General features: G+C 38.9%; 1 protein-coding gene across 1 annotated transcript in view; it reads left to right on the forward strand.

Annotated features, from left to right (window-relative positions):
• The window catches only part of cacna1bb (calcium channel, voltage-dependent, N type, alpha 1B subunit, b), a 177,110-nt gene that overhangs the window by 64,250 nt on the left and 100,595 nt on the right, over window positions 1-12,265 (forward strand). Inside the window, 3 exon segments of the mRNA XM_062434601.1 lie at window positions 1,388-1,479; window positions 2,240-2,392; window positions 7,489-7,676. Of these exon segments, the coding sequence (XP_062290585.1) occupies window positions 1,388-1,479; window positions 2,240-2,392; window positions 7,489-7,676 (433 nt within the window).

Genomic DNA, 12,265 nt, shown 5'->3' on the forward strand with positions numbered 1-12,265 from the left:
CTCTCTCTCTCTCTCTCTCTCTCTCTCTCTCTCTCTCTCTCTCTCTCTCTCTCTCTCTCTCTCTCTCTCTCTCTCTCTCTCTCTCTCTCTCTCTCTCTCTCTCTCTCTCTCTCTGTCTCTGTGTAGCCTGGAGCGTGTGTTTTTTTTCTGTGTGTTTTAGTGGAGCACTTAAGTCTGTCCCTCTGTGTACAGCCTGTAATGAGGGCTGCCAGCTGTGGCTCAATGGTCAGTACACACACACACACACACACACACACACACACACACACACACACACACACACACACACACACACACACACACACACACACACACACACACACACACACACACACACACACACACACACACACACACACACACACACACACAGAGTATGTCACTCCTCCACTTGTAGGTAAAAACAGATATGAACAGCACATGATGTAATCAGACACATATGTGACCACACGACAGGCTGTGTGTGTGTGTTTGTTTGTGTGTGGAAGAAAACAAAAATATATTTTACTGGTCCTGAACGGCTTTTCTCTGTTTTATATCATTGTAAATTGAATATATTTGGTTTATAGACAAAAACCATAAAGCTGTTGGGCTCTGGAAGATTGTGATTGACACTTTTCTCTACTATCTGTCATTCTAGAGACTAAAGGATACTTTTATATAATCAATAGATTAAATGCTCATGACAGTAATTGTTGCAGGCCAATCAATGAAAAAGCCCCACAGTACTGATCTTTTCTAGAAATGTACTCAGCTTTGTATCCTCGTTTATTGTTTCAGTTGTTGCTTCAGCGATTAGTTTATTAATCAGTTAGTTGAATGATAGAAAAAACAATCAACAATGATTTGTCAGCTGTTAATTAAATATCTTTGGGTTTTGGACTGATGTTTTATTTTAATAAAATAAAAAGATAATCACAAGATTAAGAAGTAATGAAAATACACATTAGTTAAGCCTTTTTTCAGTCTTTCAGCATTAATCAGCAACAGCTTTGATAAATGATTCATTGATTCAGTCATTTATCAAACAAACATTTAATTACAAATGTAAAATCTTTGGCTTTTGGAGTGTTTGTTGGTTTGACAACGCAAACAATGTGTTGGCGTCACTTTGAGCTCTGAAATCAATATTCTGGCACTTTACTGTGTATTTTAGCTCTATAGTTAAATGATTAATTGATTCACTTCCCAAAGATGCTCAATTTAGTGAAACCCTGGGAGTTGGGTTGCTGACATCTGTTGCACCTCTGTCTCCTCGACTCTAACCATCTCTTTATTATGTCTCTCTAACAAAGGAATACAGCTTTTTTTTTGCTTACCTGAGATCATGCCTACCTTTTACAGCAGTGATTTTTAATTGCATGTTTGTGTCTGTGTCTTCTTACAGAATCTTGGCCACGGTGGGTTCAGACTTTGACCTGCGAACACTACGGGCAGTGAGAGTGCTGAGACCCCTTAAACTGGTGTCAGGAATCCCCAGTAAGTCACTGTGTCAACACCTCATGATATGATATATTGAAGCAGACACTGTGCTGTAGACAAAGAGGCTCATATATTGTCCAGGAAGGTTGTCCGAGTAAAAAGATCAATGATTTAAGTCTCCTTAGTTTCATACAAAAGTGAACTATTAATTAAATTTCACTTATAAACCTATTAAAACATGTGTGTCAATATTAGCAAACTCACTTTTGATTGGTTAGTATTTACAAGGAGTTGCATGATAATGATATCTTTGCACGTTCTGAATCGGATGAAACAACTGAGCCTCGAGAGCAAACTTCTCTTTAATCGTCTTTTCCAAATCTTATCTTTAATTTGAATGTTTTCAGTAAAACGTTGAAATCAGGACCACACACTACAGATTTACTGAAGTGTCAACTGCTTGCTTGAATTAATTATCAAGAATAATTTGGTTTTATTATAACTTTGGCATTATTTTTGTTGTTTAGGCGATCATACTGGTCAGAGAAAGTAACACTATATTCACCAAGTTCCTTGCTGAGATTTTGGAGCAATATCGCTAAAAGCTAGAGGTCAGATGGGGCGAGAAATACAAGCAGTCAGAAAATCAGACAGATAGACAGGTTGTTAACAAACCCACAGCGTTTACAGATAGACTTTGACTTTGTTTGAAGCACTGTAGACTTCATTGATAAGGATGATGATAGACTTTTTAATGGTCAAAGCTGCAATAATTAGACTGAGCTCTCTTTTCCTTTCCTTTTCCTGTCCCCCTCAGGTCTCCAGGTGGTGTTGAAGTCCATAATGAAAGCCATGGTTCCCCTGCTTCAGATCGGCCTGCTGCTCTTCTTCGCCATCGTCATGTTTGCTATCATCGGGGTCGAGTTTTACATGGGCAAATTCCACCACACCTGCTTCAAGATCAGCACGGGTGAGAGAACCACCCTAACCCTAACCCGTTTGTACGACAACACCGATTATCAGCTCAGTCCATGCCAAGGAAAAACTTTATAATTTATTTTAAATTTAATTCGCATTCCTACATACAGATGAGAATGGAATTTTTATTACATATTTATACAGGCGTATATCAATTATTCATAGGTGTGTGCGTGTCTCACAAGTAGCTGCACGTTGGCAGTGCTGGCAGGCAGTGTACCGACATCAACCCAACAAACAAGCGCACAGCAGAATATTTGACAGCCATTTTTCACATCTTGATTTAGGTGCATGTTATTTGCGGTCCTCACGTTCTGATTGATAGCCTCTGCTGCGAGTCAATAGGGATGCTTACAATATGCACTCGGCCTCCCGATCGAACGCTACCTCAGATGGTGTTAATGAGGTTTCAATTCACTGGTTCCATCTTTCTCCTGCATCAAGAGTTGTGTGCCAAAACCGTTTTCCGATACATTAGATGTTTTAAAATGTATTTTACCTTTCAAGCAGCCATTCATGTTCAAAACTCATCTCTTTAATGACTGATGAAACTTAGTGTAAATGTGTAATTCTGTTTTTACCTTTAATGTCAAGTGGTACATTTATTTAAAAAGTATGCACCTTGTTACATTATACTGAAAATATTATTAAACAATTTATTCTACTACACTTTTTATTTATTTATCTAAGATGTTTCTCCGTAATTTAGTACTAATTATAGGAATAAAGTGTTTCATTTCCGTAACACTTGCAAATGAATGGAAAGCAATGGGTGCCTGAAAGGTGGCAAAGATATTCTTAGAACCATGAACACACATCAACACAATTTGTAAATGTGTAACTGTAATTTAAAGTATGATGTAAATGAGGTAGATGAGTACGAGCCACTAAAATGAGTGGTTTGCTCCTTTAATGTGTGATAATAAAAGGGAGGGAGGAAGCAAGAAAGATAAGTCTCCTCCCCTGTGAGTTAGCAAAGAAGCAACAAACCCACTTCAGATATATCACAGCAAGGTTATTTTTAAATTACAGTATTACAGTGATTGTTGAAAATAGTCAGACTTGCTAGGCTGAAATTACCCATTGTGTAATGCACAAAATAAAAATCAAAAAATTACGAGAAGGCTTTATTTCCCTGCTGCTGGTGTCAGATAGAGTGTGAAGGCGTGACTGTAGGGTGATTGGCTGGGCCAGCTGTAAAATATGGGTATCTGTCTATCAGTGTGTGCACGTTTGTGTATGTGTGTGTATGTGTGTGCATATTCTACACGGTCAGAGTGCTGGTGTGAGCAGTGGTGACAGCCTGCTAATGTACAGTACGTGTGTTATTGAGTTATTTCAGTCACAGAGACGCAGCAGGGTTTGATTAAGCTGAGCAGCAACAGTAACGACTTTCTACGTGAGGGCAGCTGTGTTGTGTTTTTCTTTGCGTGTGTGTATGTGTGTGTGTGTGTGTGTGTGTGTGTGTATGTGTTAGTGTGGTGTATGAATGAGTAAGTCATAGACAGGTAATGTGGGGTTAAGCTATAAGGAAGTTGTGTATCATATGCAGTGTTGGGGAGTAATTAGTTACATGTAACAGTGTTACAAAATGTAATTACAAAATAATCTGTAATCCGTTACAGTTACTGAGAAAAAAATGTGTCATTAAATTACAATTACTGATGAAAATGTTGATGATTACAAAGGGGGTTGCATCTGAAGTCAGACCTTTAAGATTTTGCTCAGGAGGGTTTTTTCCTCATTTTTTTGTTACTGAATATATATATAGCTGTTTTTAATTCTTTGAAATTAATATTTTTTATATTTTGTAAATAAATCATGACGTGGACTTATTTGGAGCACACATGGGCTTAAATGGTGTCACAGTACCAATTAAGCCTATGCCAGACTTTTGCCTTTTTTCATCAAATATCTTTATTTTGTATTCCAAAATCTACATGAACTATTGAATACATTTTCAAATGAGACATAAATCTTGCTTTATAAGAAATTATCTCCCTTATAAATCATGTCCGTATCCATGAAAAACAGCTAAACTTAGATTTTGGTAATGGGTACACTTACCCTAACAGCTGAAAACATTAGATGGAAAATTAGAAAAGTAATCAAATGTAATAAGTTACATTACTTTGATTAAGTCAAATTGTATTACATTTTAAATAGGGTAACTAGTAATCTGTCACCTATTACATTTAAAAAGTAACCTTCCCAGTCCTGCTCATATGTGTGAATACATTTGCATATTTCCAAAACTTCTGTGGCTTCTTTTTCCTGCTTTAATTATTTCTGCAGAGACATTGCCTTAAGATAAATAATAAACACATTGCCACGAGCTATTAAGTCAGTTTTGTGTACACCCAGAACGATTGACTTGGATAATTTTTTGACAGTAATTAGATTATAAAAACTCCCCTGTAGACTTCTGCAGACTTCTGTAGACTTCTATTAACTGGTGAGTTTTGAAATGACAACTACTTTCAACTCCCCAACATCCCATTTCCACATGCACTGCTCATTGCGTTGAAAGTCTGCACTGAAATTCACGGCGCTCCTCTAAAATATTCATGACAGTTCCTATGAATGTGTTCACATGCACGTGGAATTGAACAGCATGACACCAAAAAGCCTTCAGCACAATGAAATAAATAAATGATCAGAAGTTTTTTTTGCAAGATGACAACATATTTAGGTTCATCTTTGCTGTTTGTTTCGTTTAAATCATTTTTGAATAAAGTGAAATTTGAATAATGAGCCCTAATTATTTCCTAACAGCTCTAATTTCATATGGAGCTTCACCCAGCGGAAGATAATAAAGACCTGAGATGTTCTCACATCATCTGTGGACACTAAGGCCAGATGACACAGCACCTGTCAGGAGGAAGTAAAGGACACATTTTACTGGAGTGACACAGGAGGGATGTTGGCTGTGCAATCTGGCTCCGCAAATCATTGTTAAAACCTTGCACAGCTCGTGATCGAGGCGCCATCCCTCATGAAACGATGGGCGCGCAAGGCATCTGTTATACTCAGCACATTTATTCTTTATTCTGATCCCCATCTGCTGACGTGTGTGCCAGCGCATCCTTTAAGCAAACTCTCAGCATCCTCCATGAACCCTGGTGCTATCGTCTCATTGTCGCTTCCCGATCCTTGAAAACTCGAGATCATAGAAGGAAAAAAAACACATCTTGTTTACTGAGAACATGTCCACACTTAGCTGGCTTAACCTGAAACTGATCACACTATGATTTTGCAATAATAAAATAGTGGTTTGATTAATATCTCAATGCTGCATCTTGATAAAAACCTGTTTGACAACTAAACTATATATATGACAACAAATATAATGGTGTAAGGCTTGTTTTGAAACACAGTAAATGTGATGATGTGAAGCAGGAAGAGACACAGCTCAGATTTTCAGCTGACACTCAGCAGAGTAGCTGGCCTGTGTCTGTCCCACTGCTGACCAGATGCGAGACAGATTGTGCTGGGATGCACAAATTTGTTGTTTGCTGACTGAAACGGTGAAAAAAGATGGCATTAAACACATTCCTTCTGTTAAGGAGAGCTTTACAAAAAACATTAGTTTGTTTCCAAACCAATAGTGTTAGAAGTCTGATTTCAAGATGTTTCATAATGGACTTCAAAAACATGTATCATAGTTTAAATGTGGATAGGTCTTTTTTTACATCGTTACCTGAATCCTGTACAATGTTCTGTGATATCAGGATTGGATTATCGTGAAGGCCGATAAGCATTGCTGAAATCGAGGCCTGACTCAGGCACTTTTTGAGCCGGTGTGGGTACAGTGCGTTGGCAGATGTAGCAGTGGTGCAAGGCGGGCACCACAAGATAAGCTATAAGCCCGACTGAGATCTTGATTGGACCAGCTGGACAGCGACATGAACATCAGCACATTCATGTCTGAGGCTTGCAGGTCTTTCATCACAGGAACTTAACTGTGACCCTGACATTGTCAAGTGTGTTGAATCACTTCAATATATATATATTTTGCTGTTCTGTGGTTGTGGCCTTCAGTTTTTCTGTGAACTTGTTAGATTTTTCTCATAGTTTCTCTGCACAGGTTTGCAGGATGTACACTCAGATTTCCCATCACTGCAAAATGTTGTGGTTTGGATATTACTGTTTGTTTAACATGCACATGTCAGTGGTTTGGATGTTGCAGATGCAATAGTAAAATAGTGGTTATTGATCTGTGCTTGTTTTAGAGGTACATACGATATAAAGCCACAGCTGTTTTATCAATCATGATTGTCAGCAGTGGTAGTACCATCTTGAAGAACATTTGGTTATTATCTCCTCCTGTGAAAGACAGAATTCGTTTCCCAAAACCTCCTTAAAATGGAACAATGGAAATAAAATCATAACTCAGCCACATGGAAAATAGGTATAATTTGGATTTTCTTAGGAAAAGGAGCTGAGGTATATGAGTGTAGAAGAAGGTGTGTGATATTGACTCCTGGTTAGGTGCCTCAGGTGCCCTAACAGTGACGCTCTGTTGGAGCGTACCACTGAAAAGTGAGATAACCACCAGAGCAAAGCTCTAAATTCACCAGTGGATCTATACACTGACCTTCACCTGTGGTAACAAGCTTTGTGCACTGACAGAAAGAATGAGGCTGCACTCTCACTCTGCATGATCAGGTTATAGGTCAATGGTCTCCATTGAGAGGAATTGGTTGAGGTGGGTGGGGCACCAGGGAGGGATGCTTTGGTGAGTTTCCCTTTCGAAGTGTTGCAGGCACGACTGATGACTGATTGTGAGGAGATCATGAGACACATAGGAGCAGCTTGAGGCAGCTGGAAGAAGACAGAAAAAGAAAAGGACATTTTGGCTGCACTGCTTTCTCTGATACAGTTCTGAACCATATAAACAACAAAAGTGTGACCACTAGGGGGCATTTGGACCATTACAGTGTCTTAAGTACTAAGGTATTTGAAAACGTTATAATCATAGATGCAGACAATTTGATATTTCTGTTTTTATGTATAGGAAAAATGTTAAAAAGCAGAACAAAATCAGAAACATAAATCATTCTCCCTTTCTTTTCTCTCCTTGATCAGGTGAGAGAGCAGCAGACTGGCCTTGTGGTCAGGAGTCCCCGGCCAGGTTGTGTCCTAACGAGACGCAATGCAAAGAGTACTGGACTGGACCCAACTTCGGTATCACAAACTTCGACAACATCCTATTCGCGGTGCTTACTGTGTTCCAGTGCATCACCATGGAGGGCTGGGTGGACATCCTCTACAATGTGAGTCTATACACACCAAATACTTTGTGGACTTTGTCTTTTAAGCTTGATTTCCTGCCGTCTGTCTATTTTTCATCACTGCCTTTTAACACACATCCTTCATCAACGTCTCTGGTTATCATGTTTTGTATCTTTGTTCATCTATTTATCGCTCCCCAGTGGCAGGGCTTCAAGGTGCTCGATTGCTATGAAATCTTGAATGGATATTCATGGTCCTCAGTGGATGAACCTTCAAGTTTTTGGATTCCTCTTGATATTTCCTCTACTTCTGTTCTCAGGGCAAAATTGTATACATACAAAAAAATCAGTATGTTTCTGCCCCCCTTTTATTTAAATTCAAAGTTATCTTTTTATTAAGTGTACCAGGAAATGCATTGAACATACTGTATTTATAGTCTCATTGGAGTAAACCATGTCAATTTTAATGACCCAATGACTTTTTTTTAGTGCCATCCTCAGTAAAACCTTTACAATGTTAGATAAACCACTGAGATTAGGGTTAGAACTGCAGAATCATGATGTTTTTGCCATCTATCATCATCTATCATTTTAATATATCTGAGTATAAAGAACATTTCAGCCCTAAGGAACCACTAGGAGTGGTTTAAACATGAATAATTCATTTAAAAAAGAGTTTTGTTGAGCTCACAGACTCTTTTTTCACCATGCATGTGCTTAACATTCATATAGAGACACTCATTCACACCTGGGAGCTGACAACCACAAAACTATGAGCAGTGAATGTACCCCCCAGAGCATTTAGAGGATTGATTTGTTGCTGAAGGGCATTTTGAAGGCAGTTGTTAATGGAGTTAAGAGCATTATTCATTTTGCCCTCAGATTATTCATGTTGGTTCATAGATTTAAACATGACACTATTTCATCTTTGGTATCTCACCCATCTGTAAGCCTTTAAAATCTCACTGAAGTGTAAGCTTACACTTGACTGTCAATGCATCAGTTTGGGTTCTGCATGGATGGTGAGGTGGCAGCAGTGGACACATTGTACCTGTAGTAGAAGTATGGATGAACTGTATATTACTGCTTCCAGCATGCATGTTAAGCTGATATTGAAACATTAATTACTGCCTAAATGTGTGTTCACACTTAACTGGAAGTGAAGCTGTGTGATTGCATATCTACACAATGAAAAGACGCAGGTGGAGGCAAACAGATGGGGGTCTGAACTGTGTTACAAAAAACAAAAAAAAAGCAAGTTCAAAATGTTTCAAAAATATACTTACCACAAAAACACAGTGGTCCAATATGCATGAAGAGAGGCAGGGTAACTAAATGAAATCAACGATCTGTGAGTACACAGCAGAGATGCTATGGCCATGTGTTTTTTGTTTTATACAACAGGGTCACCACAAATCATACACACGTTTTTAGTACCATTTCTCTCTATCACCATCTCAGACAGTTTTGTAATCTAGACACCAGCACGTCTTTGGTTTTTAATGGCAGCCAAAAGCATGATATCGCCTTTTTAAAAAAACACACAATCCCAGCAAAGAAAAGGAAAAACAAGAATCTCTAAAGGACGAGGGAGCCAAGCCAGCCAAGCAGAACTAAAAAATGGTGAAGTGTCTGGGCCAGTCCCACAATCACAGTCTGACTCATAGCTTCATCAGCCGTTTAAGGAATAATATTGGACTAGCGGGGCATGCCAAATGAAGAAATGCAGCACAAATTTCCACCTTAAAACACTTTCCAGTATTGACAGAGTTATTTTGAAGGCTGCCTGTGGTGTGGTGACACATAGATATGGTTGCAATGAGGAAAAGGAGATCAGAGACTAATTTAGTTTAATTTGATTCAAAAATACCTCTTAATATATTACTTAAAATAACCTATTCTTAAAATTAGAATGTGGGGATCATTACTTTCTAAAAAAACATCTCTACCAACCTGCATTGTAGCTTCTGTTGCACTGCAGTGACCATCGGCGGCTAGATGGGAACCTCCAAATGTCATGGACTTGTGAACATGTCTCTCACTGCAGGTCATTAGAAAGTTCTCTTAGGGTATATTTCTACAGACTTCCCTGGACTATTAAGGTGATATTTCTACAGTGTAATTTTTGTGACATTTAGCTTCTATCCTGCATAAGGAAAGAAGGTCTGTCTGAGTCTGTAGATATTTGGTACCAACCTAGATTGCGAAGATATAGTTGTGTGTTGTGTGAAGCCATCAGTAAAGCACAATTCAACTAAAAATCTTGTTCCTAAACCTATAAGACTAAACTAAAAGTTAATCTAAAGCTGTGTTTATGTATATTACCACTGCCTTTAGAAACACATGGAATTATTGGCATCTTTAAAGAGAGAAGACTCTTATGTGATTTAGGTGAGACTCTCCATTTTATGTTTATGTAGTAAAATCCTAATGAGTTGGGAGAGGAATTCTTTTTGTATGCAGTGTTATATGTAATGTGTCTTATAGCAGTCAAAGTTAATGCCATCACAGCGAGTGATTCTACACCCAATGTCAAATATGATCAATTATTATTGATCCATTAAATTAAACTTGTCAAATTATTTATTTGTTTCGTTATTTGCTACTATAGCACATTTCATTCCTACTTTCATTATCCCACTTTACGCTCCTGTCCTCAACATTTATCTCCTCCTTTTATTCACTAAACACCTCTCCTTTCCCCTTCCCTTCCCTGCCTTCTTTTCTCTTCCCTTTTGCTTCCCCAGGGGGAGATCAGCTAACTGGCACTACATTGTGAGCCACTTACAGAGCCATCTTTCCTCCTTCTCCTTCTTCTCCCTCTTCCTCTTCGTTTCATTCCAAACATCTCCCGTAGCTTTTTCTGGCTCATTATCCTCAGCGCTGCAGCCCCACACTGCTGTGATCTGAGAATGCCTTTTCTCTCAGTCGTTACTTTTTCTTTGTATTTCTGTGTTTTTCTTCTCTTTCTGCTCAAAGTCATTGTTTTTTTTATCCTCCAGTTATTTTTACTTCACTGAGGCTTTCATTACTGTATTGCTCCCAGCCCACCTATCCAACCTGTTCCTTTTCTTTCTGCTGTTGAATTTTACCATCCAGTCCTCCCTGGTTTTTATCTTCTTTCCTCTCTGTCTTTTCTACTTCATGACAAGACGGATTCACATGCATGCATGATATGGTGTTTAGCTGTAGGAGAGATCTCTTCAGAGAACCCCTTCACACACCCCACTGAGGCAGACGAGGCTCCATTTGGGGCTGTTTTGATTGGTCTGATTGCTGCTCTTGAGGTTTTACTACACCACAGGCAGGCACAGGCACACCTTGCTGACACCTGGCTCACACCTATGCATCCATCTGTCAGTTGGAGCCTTTGCTAACTCACTTACCGTGCCAGTGGAACATCTGCTGATAGGCTTGTGTGCGTAACAAGTGCCAGTTAACCATTACAAGTATTTATGCCACGGCCACAGAAAATAGTTGTTTGTGACTGGCTGGCAGGTGCTAGTATGCTTTAACTCAGGGATGTCCAAACTATTCCATAAAGGTTCAAGTGGCTGCAGGTTTTTATTCCAACCAAGCAGGAGCACAACAGGATTCACTCATTTTAACAACTGATCTCAGTCTTCGGACAGTTTATTGGTTGAATGTGTGCTCCTGATTGGTTGGAACAAAAACCTGCAGATACACAGCCCTTCATGGAATAGTTTGGACATGCCTGCTTTAACTGGACATCTCAAATCCAGTCATAAGTTTAACCACAGTTTAAATGTATATTCAGCTGCAGATAGGAACAATGTTTTCTAGATTTGCTACTCACTAACAGTTACAAGTCGTATTACCAGTGAGCTTGACATTGTGTTCATTTAATCTGATTCCTTGTAGGGAGTGGGCCTTGTTTTGTTCCTGAGGTCCTCAGCTTGTGTCCATCCAGCTGATCATTTTTAATCAGTACAGAAGCAGCCATAGTGGCAGGTAATGTTTGCTGGAAGCAGTCAATGTTTTTCACCACCATAGAAGAAAATATGCCAATTTAAGAGTTCATAAATGTAATACACAATGGTAGATATAATTAGCGATTTTGGAAGATGTTGTCTAAATACTTAATACTAGTGGAAATAGACATCAGTGGACAAAGCTGACGACCTATTTGAATCACTCAACAAATCCAAGATGTCAGCAGCAATTCAACTACATCTATTTTTAAAAAAAACAAACACACACACACACACATACATACTGGTTTTTCTTTGGAAACTGGCCATGGTTTGCATTCAATATGTTTGTTTGGAAAAGAGTTGTGATTGCAGATGGGGTAATAAATCGTGGTTACTGTTTTTTGAAGTAGTCCTTGAGACGTGAAGGTACATTTCCTTGATTCATCTTGTTTGGCAGCACTGTAAGCACCTCCTGATAGTACATGTAACTCACCATCTGAGCAGCACTGAAATACACCGTAGCTCCACAAGTTTTTCCCAAAGCACGGAACATAAAGGACATAAAAGGCGAAACCATGAAAACATTATGTATTGGAAAAGAGCCATAGGTTTATTTGTGTGAGAGCAGTGGAGCGTGCATGTCTGTCATGCATTAATATCCCACGTCTACAAATGTAGATGCACTCATGGTACAGA

This window comes from Scomber scombrus, chromosome 15, assembly GCF_963691925.1.
Source record: "Scomber scombrus chromosome 15, fScoSco1.1, whole genome shotgun sequence".
Taxonomy (NCBI): domain Eukaryota; kingdom Metazoa; phylum Chordata; class Actinopteri; order Scombriformes; family Scombridae; genus Scomber; species Scomber scombrus.